At 40.3% G+C, this 18754-nt stretch overlaps 1 protein-coding gene across 1 annotated transcript in view; it reads left to right on the top strand.

The window, feature by feature from the left end:
• Positions 1-18754, top strand: part of LOC132873815 (unconventional myosin-XVIIIb-like) — a 62510-nt gene that overhangs the window by 14475 nt on the left and 29281 nt on the right. The window contains exons 12-26 of the mRNA XM_060909616.1: positions 853-1023; positions 5656-5746; positions 5938-6130; positions 6232-6312; positions 6432-6552; positions 6658-6805; positions 9616-9799; positions 11254-11404; positions 11542-11651; positions 11821-11886; positions 11954-12082; positions 17215-17358; positions 17719-17808; positions 17998-18117; positions 18385-18490. Of these exons, the coding sequence (XP_060765599.1) occupies positions 853-1023; positions 5656-5746; positions 5938-6130; positions 6232-6312; positions 6432-6552; positions 6658-6805; positions 9616-9799; positions 11254-11404; positions 11542-11651; positions 11821-11886; positions 11954-12082; positions 17215-17358; positions 17719-17808; positions 17998-18117; positions 18385-18490 (1905 nt within the window). The remainder of the gene's footprint in view (positions 1-852; positions 1024-5655; positions 5747-5937; positions 6131-6231; positions 6313-6431; positions 6553-6657; positions 6806-9615; positions 9800-11253; positions 11405-11541; positions 11652-11820; positions 11887-11953; positions 12083-17214; positions 17359-17718; positions 17809-17997; positions 18118-18384; positions 18491-18754) is intronic.

Here is an 18754-nt window from a genome sequence, read left to right as displayed (position 1 = left end):
TCAACGTGGAAGTTGGCTGATGGGAAATGTAGTTTCTTAAAGGGACTGTACCTACACAGCTCATTGTGTCATAGTTCTTCACCAGAGTCTCAACCAGCGCCACATAGTTTTTGGCTTTATGATTGCCCTGGAAACCCCACACCACTGTGACAAAGCTGTCCTAAGCTGCATTGTCTTTCCAAGTGAGCTTCTTGAGTAATTACTTGCACTCCAGGATTTTCTTTATCTGTGGTCTGAAGAAGACACTGGTTCAGACAGCTGAGGAAAGAAGTTTTGAAGGTACTTGAAGGCTGAGCTATGACAAATAATTTTTTGTAAGGCTTTTCATAAGGCCCAATTTGATGTGCAGCAATGGCATCAACACCTTCCAGGAGTCTACCAATGGCTCCCATTTAATGTTGTTTCTCCCCATAACAAACTTGATCTGCTGTGGTCAGGCCCACCACAAATATTGCATGTTTGGTGTCCCTGCTTTCCCAAAGTCAAAGATAGCAGGGAAACCTCTTTGGAGAGCCATCAGGAATGCCACGTTTTGAAGGTCAGAAAAAAACAACATAATTTGAAATGAACCTGTTTTTTTTAAATGACTATGTGAAAAGTCCATAAATTCACCATTTTCTCAATGAAAACAAGTACATTTAAAAATATCAGTGTCCTGGTTACAAAAGTCAAGTTTTCTAAAAAAAAAAAAAAATTTCAATGCTTTCGTGGTATAGGCAATTTAGAAATAACGCTTTCATCCAGGGAACAAAAAACTCACATCGTGGCGTTATAGTGCATGTGAACACATTTGATGTCAAAGTTTCTTGAATCATGCTTGGGGGGAAATGTGATTTTATCTCCTCTCTGCAGTTGGGCGAAAGCAGTTCATGAGTTTTGAGAGTGCTCAGGTTGCCAGTGCTGTTCTTGGCTGTGAAGGTGAAGATCTTCACACTGCAGTATTCAAACATCACCTAAGGCAATTACTACAGAGGGCCACGGGAGTCACCAGAGAGCGTCACATAGAAGAGGAACAAGAAGGAGGTTGGAGCTGCTGGTCATATTTTCAATTGAAAATTTGATTACACTTTTTAGTTTTAGTTTTCAGTTATTCAGTCTTCTTCACAACTCAAGATTCGCAACTAATGTGCTAATGGTGCTAATCTGCTTTTCACTATTCACCAGTTATTAGGCAGATCAGATGCTCGCTGTTCATGCTGTGAAAATTGTGCATGCAGACGCTCATCTAAGTTTCCAAATCTGTCATTGCTTGACTCTTGAATATTTTCTATCATTAATACGATCATGTAAAAACTTATCTCTGCTTTCCAAAGAAATTTATCTCGTTAAGATTGGTTCTGTACTTTGAGACTAATGGCAGGTTGAAGTTGGTACAACAGAGTTCACTCTCTGCTCACGTGACGTCGGGAAACTGCCAGTGCTTTTTGAGTCACGGGAAAGCGGTCAGGCTCTCTCTCTTCTGATCGGTTTCTGACTGGATTACTCGTGAATATCAATCAGATAACTTTTATAGAGATGTTCTCTCACTCTCACTGTTTCTGATGAAGAGTTCAGCAAAATTTTCCGTCAGCTAATTTTGATGTTATGATTCCCGGGAGACTTTGAAGTGAGTTTTCATAGCTTTACCTACTTATTTTTTCAAATCAAACTGATTCATGTAAATAAATAACTATTTTAGAATATAACTGTAGTTGTTTTGATGAAAAATATTGAGATCTTAATGATTGGAATGATATTTTAAAAAAACCCGTCAGAAACGTGAGTGTCAATTTCAATTCAATTAACTGGAATTGTTTTATTGGATGTGGCTCACACAGTTTTTTCAAGGTTAGCCTTGAAAGCTGTGAATATTAATCGAAATAATCATTTATATTATTTCATATAAACATTAGTAGGCCCTACTTAGAAATACAAAGGCTTACAGAGCATAAAGAGGGTACTAGAAATATTCTTTTATTACTTTTTTATTTTCATAGAGAATGGTAGATGTGAATTGGGTTTTTACAATTTTTTTCAAAATTTGTATTCAGTCTTCACCCATCTATGTGCCTGCCAATTTCCATGTAAATATCATGAAAATGAAAAAAACATTTGATGTCATTGGTTAATGAGGCCCATTTTGGGCCATGTTTTCCTAATACATAATATTATGGCAGCTTTCTAAAAATTAAACCGTTTTTTCAATCTTTGATTTGTAATACCTCAAGAACGGATAAACATTTTAATTCTGTAAAAAGTATGTTGTTAGCATTCAATTCTGAATTCATCCATCCGTCCATTATCTGTAGCCGCTTATCCTGTACAGGGTCGCAGGCAAGCTGGAGCTTATCCCAGCTAACTATGGGCGAGAGGTGGGGTAAGCCCTGGACAAGTTGCCAGGCCATCGCAGGGCTGACACATAAAGCCCATGTTTACATTAGACCGTATCAGCGGATCATCAGATTAACGTTTTTAAAACGATTAGTGTGCACACAGCAACACCAATACACGATTTGCGTGCACACAGCAATGCCAATACACGGATACGCTCGGCTCCGCAGGCATCCTGCGCTCCAAATCACTCCGCCCTGAACAGCGAGTGCCCTCTGGAGGGTGCGCACTCTGGCCCTGCGCAGCTCACAGAGCGCGTGAGTGAAGCACACTAGCAGTGTTTTCGGGACTGAGCTGCTGTGTGTGTGATCCCAGCACATATCACTTAACACTTGCAAGTGGAAGGATGGCAAGCCTAAAGACAATCATAACTACACAATGGGCAGTATTTGCATCAGTATTTGCAGTATTTTCATACTTTTATACTCTTTAATGAAAGGTGATACAAGGCGGAAGTCCGCGCCGTTTTTCAGCAGTCGCGTCACATGACCAACACCAGCGAATCAGGAAGGTGGATGTCACAGTGACGTTGTCCAATGAGACGCCAGCTAGAGCTCAGCACAGCATATCCGCGTATTCTGAATGTTTACACAGCACCGGAGCTGACACGATCTGGATTGAATACGTGGACGCTGGCGGATTCCCGTTTCCCGGTGTTTCCAGGCGGTTTAATGTAAACGGACAGTGCATCCGCGAAGAAAACGAGACAGATACGGTCTAATGTAAACGTAGCCATAAAGACACATAGCCATTCATGCTCACATCAACGGTCAATTTAGAGCCACCAATTAACCTAACCTGCACGCCCTCTACTTATAGACTTAAAGACATTGAACTGCTCTCCGTTTCCGTGCGTCCTCTGTACCTGCCACGGGAATTCCCACAGATCTTTGTGACAGTTGCTTATATTCATCCGAAAGCAAATGAAAGCTCTGCGTTGGACCTGATCCAACAGACGGTGCATAAACTACAGGCATTTTCTCCTGATGCCCCTAACCTTATCCTAGGTGACTTTAATCACTGTTCGTTAGATAAAGTACTCAGGTGCTTCCATAAATACGTTCACTGCCCTACTAGAAAAGGGAAGACACTTGACCAATGCTACAGCACAATTAAAGGTGCCTACAACTCCATCCCTCTCCCCCCACCCCCCCACCCCCGGGCTCCACTGATCACAGCTGTGTACACCTCATTCCAGCTTACCGCACATGCTTACAAAGGGGGAAAGTGACCACAAGAACAGTGAAAGTGTGGACAGAGGAGGCTACGCTGACCCTGCAGGGATGTCTGGACTGGACTGTATGGGAGGAGTTTGTCCAGTCATCCCGGGACATAAATGAGCTCACGGATGTGGTCAGCTCATGGGTGAATTACTGTGAGGACACAGTCATCCCCACTAAAGTTGTTAAAATCTACCCTAACAACAAGCCCTGGGTTAGCAAACATCTCAAATGTGTCTAAGACAAAGGACGTGTATTGATTTTAGGCACAAAGATTGCAACCATACTAAGGCCCTGTCCACACGGCAACGGATTCAGGTGAATCTGATAAAATTGTTTATCGTTTCGGCCTGGCGTCCACACGGCACCGGCGTTTTGGGTGCCCTAAAACGAAATCTTTTGAGAACTGGTCCCAGAGTGGAAAAATCTGGCAACGGCCCCATTGCGAAGTCGTCTGGATGAGTAGAATGGATTTGTTTACGATGATGTCGCAACCACATGACTGTCAGTGCTTCACGCCGGGTAGAAGTGTAACGAACTCGATGCGAGTTGTCAACAAATCCTATAACTAGTCCAAACACTGCGGAAGCAGTAACCAAAACTGCGCATGCGCTTTCCAAAAACAAAACCAATCCCGCCAGCAAAAATAGGAAAAAAAAGGAGCGATCTCACCTCTTCAGATGTTGGTTTAAGTCCGCCAATACATTCCTCAAAAAGGGCGTAGAAGAAAGTAATCCATCAACGTGTAGCATTCAATTTATTCTGGACCATTAAAGAATTCTGGAGGATATCAGAATGTTGGCGTACCGGCTTCCATCTACCCCCATTCATTCCTCTCTCTCTCCATCTACCCCCATTCATTTCTCTTTCCACGTCTTTCATTTTACGCTACTGATTAATAATCAAAACCTTATGTGGCTAAAGCTACAGAAGAAGGGGTTTATGTGCATGCGTCTACTTCTTCTTCTATTGTTCTGGTGTCTCCGATGGGACCGTCTTATAGCACACCTAGAGGTGTGGCATGTGTATTGCATCGTTTTCAGCAAGCGTTCCGTTGCCATATGGACCTGAAATGTAACTGATCCGTTGCCCATGTGGACGCGATATTTAAAAAAAAAAATCTCGTTGCCGTTGTCGTGTGGATGTAGCCTAAAACATCAATGGACAGGATGTTGAAATAGTCCAACAATACAAGTACTTGGGCTCTATTATTGATGATAAATTAAGTTTTAATTGTAACACAGACTTACTGTGTAAAAAAAGGACAGCAACGCTTATACTGCCTCAGGAAGCTGGCAAGGTTTAATGTAGACAAATCACTAATGACTCTTTTCTACAGATCCTTTATTGAGTCAGTTCTTACTTTCTCAGCCATCTGTTGGTATGCACTGCTAAATGTGAAACAGAAAAATGCCATCTCTAAGGTTATCAAGGTGTGTAGTAATGTCACTGGTGTACAACAGAAAAGTATGTCTGCACTGTATGAGGAACAGGTCATTAAGAAGGCCGAATCAATCCTGTCAAATCTATACTCACCCTCTGCACAGCGAATTTCAGGTCTTGTCCTCTGGCTCCCGTTTCAAATACCCACTAGCCCGAACCAACAGATATAAACATACTTTTATACCTTCTGCTGTCCAGTTAATGAATTTTAACAAACAGAGATAACCTCTACCCCTCCCCCTCCTTTTTTCATTTTTTATTCTTTATTTATTATTATTTTAAACTTTGTGTAGAAATGTGTGTCTGTTTGTGCTTATCATGTATGCTACTTCTGCAAAACAAATTGCCCTTTGTGGGACAAATAAAGCATTACTTACTTACTAACTTACTTACTTACTCTTTGGACTGTGAGGGAAACTGGAGCACCCGGAGGAAACCCACAAAGACACGGGGAGAACATTCTGAATTCAATGAGAGCAATTTGGATTGAATTAGAATTTTCTCCTGATATGCCGATAGTTATATTAATTGTACAATAACAAGTACGGAGGAGCAATAGACAGGCTTACTGCAATCAGTGTAGCCATGTAAATTTTGGCTTTGTATTTTATCTTCTCTGTAGGTCCTAAACTGAGTGCAGCTCAGTGTGTGGAGGGTATGGCCTCTGGTCTCTATGAGGAGTTGTTTACTGCCATTGTATCTCTGATTAACAGGTAGACAAACATGCATATGCACATACCTCTTACAAGTACAGTGTATAGGCCAAGTATAAAATAAAAATTATTTTTCAATCATTTCAATATCCAAGACTCATTGTATTCAGAGCTGAGTGTGTCTGTGTTAGGCACTTTTTGTTTATTTGAGATGTGTTGTTTGAAATCTGTTGTTTGAATTTTCTTTCTAGAGCTCTGTGCTCCCAGCAACTAATGCTAGGCTCTGTGATTGTGGTAGACACACCAGGCCTACGCAACCCCAGACACAGTGGGAAAGACAGGGCTGCAGGCTTCTCGGAGTTCTGCCATAACTACCTACAGGAAAGGCTTCTGGAGCACCATTTCTCACACACCTTCACTAATGTTCTTGACAGATACACACAGGTACAGGACAAGCTTCCTGTAGGTTTTGTGTGCGCGTGTGAGAGTGTGCGTGTGTGCGTGTTTGGATAATTGGAGAGACTTCTGCTCTGGTCTGGCTGTAGGAGAGATTGTCTGTAGATTTTGAGGCCCCTGAGGACAGCCCTCAAAAGGTGGTGTGTGCTATAGACCAACCAGGACGGCAGGTAACCCTTTTACGTTGTCAGTGACTTACTGAGTTACGTTATCATATCAGTTCAAAAATTGTTTTCCCACTAAGAAAACTGCCATTCCAAGATCAACATGTGCATGTGTGCATGCTCAGGTTCGAGGGCCAGAGGGCGACCCTCGTGGTCTTCTTTGGGTTCTAGATGAGGAGCTAATCACTCCCAATTCTTCTGAGAACACTGTTCTAGAAAGGATACATCATTATTTCAGTGATACAGGTACTCTAATCATGTTACTTAATTTATTTTAGTTAATTGACCAAAAAACAATTTCTTTAAAAATCCATTCGGACTAACACTGTACGATATTTTATTGTTCTTTAGTGCGTCTGTGTGAACAGCCTCTACAGTGCGAGATTGCTCATCTATTGGGCTCTGACCCGATCCGCTATGACCTGTCTGGCTGGTTTGGTATGGTCCAAAATAACCCCTCTGCCCTCAATGCCAGCTCCATTCTGCAGAACTCCTCAATGTAACTCCTCCCATGACACTTACACTTGTATTACATTGTCTGTTTTATAACCAAGATGGACGTGGACAGTGGTTCACTGCCAGTTGTATTTCATCATGCACCAAGACAATGACCCAAAACCCACCGCCAACACAAAAAAGGACTCTGGGGGGGGGATTGGAAGATTTTAGATTGGCTATGTTGATCACCAGACTTTAACCCAATTGAGCATGCATTTCACCTCCTGAAGAGGAGACTGAAACCCCCCCCCAAACAAACTGCAAATAAATTAAGCTGCACTACAAATCTGAAAATGAAGAATACAACAGTTTGATTATATCAGTGGGTCACCAGCTTGATGCAGTTATTTAAAGCAAGGGATATGTAACCAAGAATGTTATTTACTTTAATTAACTTTAAGACTATCTGTTCCAGTACTTTTGTTCATCTAAAAACTGGTTGGTCTCCCACCAACGGTGCCATGTTCTAAGTTGTACATCTCATCTCATTATCTCTAGCCGCTTTATCCTGTTCTACAGGGTCGCATCTAAATGTAAATTTCAGGAACTGAAAGCTGAAATTCTGATTTATTATCTCATATTAATCTTTTGATCTCAAATCCAAATGTCTTCAGTGTATAGCAAAAGAATTGGCCTCCCCATTCCAATACTTACAGTTGTGGTCAGAAGTTTACATACAGTGACATGAATGTCATCTTGGATATGAATGTCATGGCAATATTTGGGCTTTAAATTATTTCTCTGAACTGTTCTTTTTCTGTGGCAGAATGATTGTACAGCATACATCTCATTTCATTATCTCTAGCTGCTTTATCCTGTTCTACAGGGTCACAGGCAAGCTGGAGCCTATCCCAGCTGACTACGGGCGAAAGGCAGGGTACACCCTGGACAAGTCGCCAGGTCATCACAGGGCTGACACATAGACACAGACAACCATTCACACTCACATTCACACCTACGGTCAATTTAGAGTCACCAGTTAACCTAACCTGCATGTCTTTGGACTGTGGGGGAAACCGGAGCACCTGGAGGAAACCCACGCGGACACGGGGAGAACATGCAAACTCCACACAGAAAGGCCCTCGTCGGCCACGGGGCTCGAACCCAGACCTTCTTGCTGTGAGGCGACAGCACTAACCACTACACCACCGTGCCGCCCCAGCATACATCTTTAATAAAAAAAAAAAAACACTAGAATTTGGTGCACAAGTTTTAATTTTCTTTGGGTTTTCTGAACTCAACACAGGGTCAAAATTATACATACAGGGTCAAAAATATACATACAGCACACCTAATATTTGGGTAAAATGTCTCTTCGCAAGATTCACCTTGACCAAACGTTTTTGTTTACCATGAACAAGCTTCAAGCAGAATTCTGGTTGGATAGTTCACAACTCTTCATGGTAGAATTGGGAGAGTTCAATTAATTTTTTTTTTTCTTGGCATGGACTCGACTTATAAGCACAGTCCATATATTTTCAATAGATTGGAAGTCAGGACTTGTTTTAAGCTTAATGTTAGCCTGCTTTATCCTCCACACCCAGCTCTGATGCGTGTTTGGGTTCATTGTCCTGTTGTAAGTCCCAAGTCATGTTCAAGTTTCTGATGGTTTATGCTGAAGAATTCTGAGGTAGTCCTCCTTCATTATTCCATCCACTATGTGCAATGAACCAGTTCCACTGGTGGCAAAACAGCCCCAGAGCATGATGATCCTACCACCACCAGCAGCTGGTACAGTGTTCCTCTGTACATGGTGGTCATTGTGGCCAAACAGCTCAATCTTTCTCATCAGACCATACAACTTTCCTCCAGAAGACTTTTTCTTTGTCCGTGTTGTCAGCTTCAAACTTTAGTTAAGCCTGAAGGTGTCAATTTTGGAGCAGGGGGTTATTTCTTGGGTAGCAGCCTCTTAGTCCATGGTGATCTAAACTGTAGACAGCGATCCATCAGCTTCCAGTTCATGGCAGGGCTGTGCCATGGTGGTTCCCAGGTTGTTCCTGACCATCCAAACCAATTTCCTTTCAGCTGAGGGAGACAGTTTGGGTTTTCTTGAAGCAAAATGGCTTAGCAAAGTGACTACACCTCACAATAACTTGGATACAATTGTTTGAACTGATCTTGGAATATGCAGTTGTTTAGAAACGGCTCCAAGAGACATTCCGGAGTTGTGTATATCTGTGATCCTCTTTCTCAGATCTGCACTGAGCTCCTTGGACTTTCCCATTTTATTGTGTGTTGGTCAATCCAATGAGTGCTGTAAACAAACCTTTTTTTATGAAGGCACAGAGAAGCTACCAGCTGTAGTCAATCATAATCACTAACAGGAAGTTAAGAGACCTCGGCCTTGGCAAGATAAGAAACATTTTGGAAGTTTCAGCACCTCTGAATTAATAATCTAAGTGAGTGTATGTAAATTTTTGACCTTTTATGTATAATTTTGACCCTGTGTTGATTTCAGAAAACCCAAAGAAAATTAAAATGTGTGCACCAAATTCTAGTGGTTTTTTTTAAAGATATACAATCATTCTGCCACAGAAAAAAAGAACAGTTCAAAGAAATTGTTGGAAGCCCAAATATTGCCATGACATTCATATCCAAGATGACATTCATGTCACTGTATATAAACTTCTGACCACAACTGTATATGCTAAAATGTATGTATACTTTCAAAGAACAAACAGGCAAAAGAAAATACACAATGCATGATGTGCCACAAACTGTAATAGTGTTTTACTGTTGTCAAAGTGTAAACAGTATCACTATATTATGATTACAAATTGCTCTTTCACACAATCTCTGTCTGTCTGTCAGTCATGCAGTAAAGGCTCTATTTGTTCCACGGGCCTCTGTTCTTCCTTTGTGTCGGGGTTTGGGTGGTGTTGAAGGAGGCTCACAGCGCTGTTTGGAGAGAAGTGGGAGTGTGCGCAAGACCTTCACTGGAGGAATGGCTGCTATCAGGAGATACTCGCACTGCATCTCTATTAAACTGCAAGTTGTAAGTTTCACTAAAGTCATTTCTGCAGACTCTTCGGTTTTGCTCCTTGCTAGCAATGAAGATTGCTCTCTGCCGTGCATCTTTTTTTTTTAAATTCTGTTATCCTCTTTCTAAATTTATTTCATTCTATCACTCTTTTCCCTCAAATGCTTTGCTTTTCTCACTCGCATTATGATGACATCCTTTATTATCTATCTATCTATCTATCTATCTATCTATCTATCTATCTATCTATCTATCTATCTATCTATCTATCTATCTATCTATCTAACTCTCACTTTGTCATGACCATATTTAGCTATAATACTGCTAAAATATTGCCAAGAAAACAAGATATGGGACAAACTAGGTTAGGTTTATTAAATATGGTTTAAACTTGTATACAAAAAGGGGAAAATAACTATTCAGACACTATTGGTGTTTAATATACAGGGTGTTTCAAAAATTTTTTTTATATTATTTGAGATGTAAATATCCCAGAAACTGCATACTAGTCTAGGCAAATGAAACTGGACAGGCTTAATGTTGAGCAATATAAGATTTTTTTTTCCTCAAAATTTGAATGAGAAATTCAAAGGTATGTAGATTCCATGAACGATTTGACAAATTTTCAATACTCGTGAACTCGCTCGACCGTCTCTTCCGATGCTGGTGGTCGTCCAGATCTTTTTGCCCTGCTGCACACACAGCCTTCCTCTTTGAACTTTTTGTGCCGTGTCCAAATCTGCATTGCAGTCGGTGCATTTTTATAGAATTCTCTCATAAATGCACGCTGCAGGGGGCGTTGTGGCTCAGGTGGCTAAGGCGCCATACCATAAATCCGGGGACCCGGGTTCGATTCCGACCCGAGGTCATTTCCCGATCCCTCCCCGTCTCTCTCCCGCTCCTTTCCTGTCCTGTCTCTACACTGTCCTATCCAATAAAGGTGAAAAAAGCCCCCCAAAAAATATCTTTAAAAAAAAATAAATGCACGCTGCACAGTCTCGTTCGACTGTGTTCGAGCGTACTGTAACACACAAAACACCTTTTATTTTCCAGTGAATGGCATTTCTATACCTAGAAAGATAAAAACAAAAAGCATTAAACACAAAATTTTGACCTGTTTCCACACATGCTGTTAAAATTTGAGGTCAATTGAATGAGAATTGGCAAAGTTATTAGATTGTGAAATTACATCAAATTTTTTTTAAAACACCCTGTACTTCAAGTGCATACAGTATATCCACATCAAATTTACAATGACACACACACATTTAAATGTAATACATAGATGTTAATCATATGATGTCATGTATCTATTGAGCTATCGATCGATCGATTGACATCGATTGTGGCCCAGGCAGAGTTTGACACCCCTGTTTTTATCTTTATATAAAATTTACATTTTGGTTTGTACTTGTATTGCAGACAATGAAGTACCGGTGCTGTGTAGATGAATCTCTCTCTTTCAACAGGATGCTCTGATAAACCTGATTCGCCGAGCACAGCCAGTTTTCCTACAGTGTCTCAGCGCTAAGGTTGATGGTGGTGGCTTTGATGTTCCAGCCTTACGCACCCAGCTGCACTCAACCCACTTACTACCTGCTTTGCAACTATATCGTATAGGTCTCACACATTCACTCACATTCAGATGCTACAGTAATCACTATTATACTGGAATGACATTTATCGACAATGCTGCGTTGAAATACAGTGCCCATAAACAGGGTTGTTTGTGACTAGTGTCTGTTTCTCTATCCCAGGCTACCCCGATCACATGTCTCTGAGTGACTTCCGCTGCCGCTTCCAGGCGCTTTCTCCTCCTGTAATGAAACGCTATGGCTCTGTCTTTATCACACCTAATGAGAGAAAGGTGTGAAAATCTAAGAAGTGCATACACATCCATGTCAGTTTTGCATCTCATTTCATTTAGAATTCACATGAAACAGCCGTTCAAAAACGGCTTACTGATTTGCCCCTATTGTTGTGAAAGTGACCCAGTAAAAATTAGGTTTGGACCACTGATTATCTCTTGTTTTCAGGCAGTGGAGGAATTATTGCGTGAACTGGATCTGGATAAGAAGAGTATTGTTTTGGGAGCAAGCAAGGTGGGAGTCTACATTAATAGAAAAGAATCCTGTATGATTGACACTAATGTATGTATATGTGTGTTAGGTGTTCTTAAAGCGTGGTGTGTTGAGATCCTTGGATGTACAAAGGGATGGCTTGGTGAACAACTGGCTGGTGCAGTTGCAGGCAGCCTGTATGGGGCATTTGGCACGGCAGAGATACCGCCGCTTGAAGGTGAGACCCCGGCTACACACAAACAAACAAACAAACATGCTCACTCACTCACACTCAATAAGTGTGTGGGCAGCATGATGGTGCAGTTTTTAGAACTGTCACCTTGTATCAAGAAGGTTCTGGGTTTGAACCTTACCGCTGACTGTATGGAATACGTATGTTCTCCTCGTGCCTCCCACTTGTGCTCTTGTTTGCTCCAACAGTCCAAAAACATATGGGTTACATCAACTGGCTACTCTAAATTGAAGGGTGGTTCGTCTCCGTTACCCCTTTTCAACCAACAGGGAACGGGTTCTTAAACCGGTTCCATTCAGTATTCTTTGTACCTTGGTGCCAGCTAGCAAACCAACCCACATTTTCACCAGTTGTGAGCGGAACTGCTGTAATCAAGGACACGTCATGAACGGAGGGCCTTGCACCATTCACAATGGGAGTAAATAGTTGTCGCAAGATGGTGGTGTGCATTGATTACCTGCGAGCTTTTGTTCTGTTGCAGATATTTGTTTTCAGTCCATTTTATTTCTGAAGATGTATCCTTTTCCATCGTGTTCTTCATTGCTGCATTCTGCTTCCTCTCCAAACTAATGACACACCCACTGATGTCATCACGGTTTGTGCTGGGGGGGGAGCTATATTTTGGATCCACTTGGGAACCAGTTTCTCAGGTTCCAAACCAATTTATTTGTGGTCGAAATGCTCCAAATGGTTCAAAATTTGGTGCGTGAACAACAACGGAACCCATTTCCTGTTGGTCAAAAAAGGGTATGTGTTAGCCCTTTGATAGATTGGTGGGGTGCCCCCGCGACACTGACGAATAAGTGGTATAGACGGAGTGTGTCCAAACCTTTGACTGATACTGTAAGTGTGTGTATACGGTGTCCTAGACAATTATTGGCACTCATTGTAAAGATTATTAAAAAGGGTTAGAAAAAAATCCACTTTTTGGTAAAGTAGCTTCATCTCACACTGAAAAAAAAAAAAAAAATCCAACTTTTAATTGAAATAAATATATTCAGAGAAAAACAAATCCCTCATCAAGAAATTATTTTCAGCCAAAAAAATAGATGTGCCACTATAGTGAACACAGTGTAGCTCGTTCTCCATGTAAATTGGAGGGGTGTGTGTGTGTGTGCGCGTGCGCCTTGCAAAAGTATTCATCCCCCTTGGTGTTTGTCCTGTTTTCACTGTTAAAACAGAATAGTTGAGAATACTTGAAATTTCAAGGCAACCGTCTGCATTAAGAATTTTATGTTTTGCCAACGATGTGCCCATGATAATCCAAACTATGATAACACTGTTATCTTTATTAAGAATTCTTAATTAAGTCAATTTTCAATTCCTCATTCTGCCAACATAGATTTCTCTTTTTGCTGAACAGTGGCATTCACAGTAGTACAAAAAGGCAATTGAGGTTATCACAATTTATCATTAAACTATACATGCCTTTTTTCATTGTTCTACACAATTACAAAACTTCAATAATGTACAGTAAACTTCACACTTATTTTTGGGGGGGCTTTTTTTTCACCTTTATTATTGGATAGGACAGTGTAGAGACAGGAAATGAGCGGGAGAGAGAGACGGGGAGGGATCGGGAAATGACCTCAGGCCGGAATCGAACCTGGGCAAGGCAAGTTTATTTATATAGCACATTTCATACACAATGGCAGTTCAATGTGCTTTACAGAAGTAAAAACAAAACAGTAAACAATAAAGAATAAAATTACATAAAATAATTTTATTTTTATTCTAATATATAATATTAAAAGAATTAAACAATTAATTAAAATAATTAAAAGAATTAAAAGAAAATAATAAGAATTAAACAATAGTAGAAATAAAATAATAAAATGAAGTAGTAGTTCAAATAGGAGGAGAAAAAGAAAAAAAAAGAAACCAGCAGAATAAAATAGAATAAAGTTAAAGTAAATTTGAAACATGCAGAGAAAGTAAAAATTATAAAAAATGTAAAGAAGACAATATTAATTATTTAACAGAAAGCATCTGAAAACAGCTTGGTCTTTAACCTAGATTTGAAGCTGCCAACAGCAGGAGCATTTTTAATGTCCTCTGGCAGTTGGTTCCATAGCTGTACTGCATAGTAGCTAAAAGCTGCTTCACCATACTTTGTTTTAACAACTGGTTTTAATAGTAAATTTTTCTGTTTCGATCTGGTAGATCTGATTGGGTTAGGCCGCTGCAACATATCAGAGAGGTAATTGGGCCCTGTACCATTTAGAGATTTGTACACCAGCAGCAATGTTTTAAAGTCAATTCTGTAGCTTACTGGAAGCCAGTGAAGGGACCTTAGAATTGGAGTAATGTGCTCTGTTCTTTTTGTTCTTTTTGAACCTGGGTCCCCAGATTTATGGTATGGCGCCTTATCCACCTAATCCACGATGCCCCCAACTTCACACTTTTTTAAAAACTTTATTTCAATAAGCCCTTTTGAACAAAATCAAGTATTTGTATAATTACAGCGCATGCCCCCTGAGTTCAATCTATTTTCCGTCTTTTTAAGCATGAATAGGCTACATGGGGTTTCATTTCTTTAATCAAAACATGGCCCTTCAGTACTTGAACTTGGTTTCACAGGCCAAGCTACAGTGCAATAATAAGTGCACTTGTAATTGGGGCGTCTTGTAATTCTAATCTAGCTGCTCTGAAACACAAGCTACATCCATGTCAAAACATTCATGTTTAAGGGGGGGACATGGCCCTTCTAACTGTTAAGATGCAGATTGACTTAGAACATGACCCTGCACAGCCTAAATACACACAGCCCTTGCATTTGGGAGAGGAAAACCCGTGTCTTGGTCATTAAGAGCATGCACTGAATAAACACCTGTGGCAATTATGTATTTTCAATTCAGATTATTCACTATTGTATATTTACACATCATTGAGGTGCACCCTATCAGTTTGATGTGGATTTTTCTGTTCGTTAATAATTATTCATATTTTCTTGTCCATTCAATTGTGAATATGGAATTACTTGAACAAAGCGTAATTCTATTTTTTACAGTGTTGTTGCATTACAAGCTGGAATTAAAATGGATTTTTGGGAGGGTTAGCACCATTTAATTTACACAACATGCCTACCACTTTAAAGGTGCAAATTGTTTTTTTTATTGTGACACAAACAATAATGGGGCGGCACGGTGGTGTAGTGCTTAGCGCTGTCGCCTCACAGCAAGAAGGTCCGGGTTCGAGCCCCATGGCCGGCGAGGGCCTTTCTGTGTGGAGTTTGCATGTTCTCCCTGTGTCCGCGTGGGTTTCCTCCGGGTGCTCCGGTTTCCCCCACAGTCCAAAGACATGCAGGTTAGGTTAACTGGTGACTCTAAATTGACCGTAGGTGTGAATGTGAGTGTGAATGGTTGTCTGTGTCTATATGTCAGCCCTGTGATGACCTGGCGACTTGTCCAGGGTGTACCCCGCCTTTCGCCCATAGTCAGCTGGAATAGGCTCCAGCTTGCCTGCGACCCTGTAGAAGGATAAAGCGGCTAGAGATAATGAGATGAGATGAGACAAACAATAATTAAGATGAAAAAACAGAAATCTGGAGTGTGCATAGGTATTCACCCCCTTTCGTATGAAACCCCTAAATAAGAGCTGGTCCAACCAATTCACTTCATAAGTCACATAATTAGTTGATTAAGTTCCACCTGTGTGCAATCAAAGTGTCACATGATCTGTCACGTGATGTCTGTATAAATCAACCTGTTCTGGAAGGACCCTGACTCTGCAACACTACTCAAAAAGCAATATAAAAACCAAAGAGCCTCCAAACATTTTCAGTGTATTCTTCGTTTACAACCATGTGACCAAAACTGCTTGCATCATTGACCGTCACCATATTGGAGGATGTACAATATACATATATGTACACAGTGGTAAGAGTACAGACTGGAAGTAAGAGGAGTTACATTTAGAAGCTTGTAGTCATATCTCAAATCTGTTTTAAAAACAGTCATTTTGACTGCTTCAAAAGATAGGTATCTAACACACTATAGAACATATTTAGTTATAAAAGAGCACTCGCCGGGTGAGGAGGCTGCAGTATTTGAGGTAGTGGATTGACATGAATCTTGTTCGATTGACTCTGTGATCGTTTGGGAAGATTCTTCAATAATTTTGCGTTTATTTCTGCGTTCTGTAAGTCGAGCATTTCAAGTTACTTCTTTAGTAACATCTTTGATTTTGTTATGGCCCATATTTTGTGTCGGAGCCCAGTCTGGATCTGTAAAATTGTAGAGATCAGCTGGAAAGAAAAAGCAAAATAAAAGCAGTGTCATCAAAAATTATATACAGCTCTTTTTAAAATGAGACAATCATAGAAGCCTTTGATTGTCGGCTCATACAGTCAATGATCACAGCGAGTTTCTGCACGACCAGGCTATTAAACGATCCAATGTTTCTTATATACTGCGACCTTTCATTAATAACTAGTTCGTAACACTTATCATTAATAAAATGTTCACTGCAGACTTGTGTGGTTTTTGCTTTCTCATCATCCGGTTTACGTTGGACAGCCGTTGACGTCTACGCTCTGTGGACAACTCTCTTGTTTTATTCTCCTTGATTATTTATAATTGCTGGAATTCTAAAGAACTTCTTATAAGTCCCATTGTCTTGAATAGAGTTGTCCCTGCATCCAATTACAGCATAAAGAGTCGGCATAGCGAAGAAACAAAAGGAATTCTTGAGCATAACAACCTCTCAAGCATATATTCTGTTGTAAATGTGCGCCGCGTGAGTTTGTGTATATCCTCCAACATGGCCAACTTCTGGTTCAAAGCCTCATGCATAATTAGCTATGATGTCACGTGCAAACGAAGAATATGCACACATACATAGTGCATACACAGTTCATGAGAAATGAGAAAAGACAGTGCAAGTATTTTTATCAGACGAAATAACAAACGTGGTCTTCACCAGCTTCTATAAGTACCTAAATAAAAGCAGAACTTTTGGCCATGTGGGTTTCTGGAGCACTCGAGTGTGTGTCTACATCGTGCCAAGAAGAAAGGAGGTCACCTATGACCTCAGAGAAGCAACTGTTGCTGCTGTTTTTGATTTCTTTTTGCAAATATCTATCAGTCTGAATTATTGTGTTCCTGTTCTGAGATCAGGTGCAACAGATGGCTGTGAGATGTATCCAGCGAAATGTCCGTGTTCTGGACAGAGTAGCCACCTGGAGCTGGTGGAAACTGCTGTGTAGAGTCCGCCCCCTGCTAGACGTCAATATAGATGAACACAAGGCCCGGGTCAAAGAGGTCAGCTATTCGTCTTAAATGATATCGCTGTCCTTCTAAGTTCTTGTCAGCATGATCAGTGTGTTACAACCATATGTTATGTTGTGCTATGTTATGTTTATTATATTGTTTGTTTGTGTGTTCATTTTGTCTGTCAATGCTATATGACAAGCTTAACCTGTAAAAACAGTATTTAGATTTAGAACTCTACATACACTTGTTCTTAGAAAAATCCTAAAAAAAAGGTATTGTTCGAAAGGTATTGTTTATAGTGATGTGTTGCTGTTAATAAAAAGAAAATGACTACGTAACAAACCGACCATCAAGGATAAATTGTGTAGATGTGCATGGAGTATAAATGTGGTGGTTCATGTGCTTCAGGATGAGATGAGCATATTGAGGAGGCGACTAGAGAAGTCTGAGAAGGAACGGAATGAACTTAGACAGACTGCTGACAACCTGGAGACCAAGGTGTGTGCGTGCGTGTACGTATTTGTGTATGCATATGTTTGCATGTATATGCTTCTACCTACTGCTATTTACACGATATAAATCTATATCAGATTTCTTTCCTAAATCTGACTGGCAATATGGTGAAATCAACTTAAGTAAATTTCATCAAAAAGTATGGGCTAATGCACATATTGATTTTGAGCACAGATAATGGCTGTGGTATCTGAGCTGACTGATGAGAGGTTTTGGGGAGAGGCTGTGAGTCAGACTTTAGACACCGAGAGATCGGAAAGACTTCGTCTCACTAAGGAAAACAAGGAGTTGCAGGTGTCTCTTCTCAAACATATTGCCATAATTTCTCTTTTGTCAATAACGTCAGGCCTTTTAAAAGAACTAATTTACAAGAATCGTTCCCTAAATATACAGTATAAAGTTGTAAAAAAAAACATAGGTTTAACTGATGATTGTTGTTGTTTCATCTTGTTACATCTTGTATTTACTAAGCGTTTTTAGACTTTTCTCCAGTGGAATATTTTATGAGCTACACACACATACAACACACAAAAGGTACGATCCATGTGATATGTATTTTAGGATCATTTGGATCAGAGCAAAATCACTGTGGAGGCACACGAGAAGCAGCTGGCTGAGGAGAAACAAAGAGCCAAAAGCAAAGAAACTTTAAGTGGCATGGCTACAGGTAGCACCTACTGCTTTGAATAAGTTTCTGCTGAATAATGTACAAACGCATAATGGCTATACTGGGCTGGACTGAAATCACAAGGGAAGCTCCTTTTTATTCTGATAGGTTTTATAACAGTTAATAACAATTTTCTAATCTGGAGACAATATTTTCTTTGCAAAACATTGATTTTTGTGTTTCGCCAAGCATTTCTTCGTTTATTTCACAGCATGTTTGGAGTTATTATCATAACTCCCTGCGAGAGGCAATCAGGTTCTGATC

The sequence above is a fragment of the Neoarius graeffei genome, chromosome 25 (assembly GCF_027579695.1).
Source record: "Neoarius graeffei isolate fNeoGra1 chromosome 25, fNeoGra1.pri, whole genome shotgun sequence".
NCBI classification, from domain to species: Eukaryota; Metazoa; Chordata; class Actinopteri; order Siluriformes; family Ariidae; genus Neoarius; species Neoarius graeffei.
This window is presented reverse-complemented; position numbering and strand designations above follow the sequence as displayed.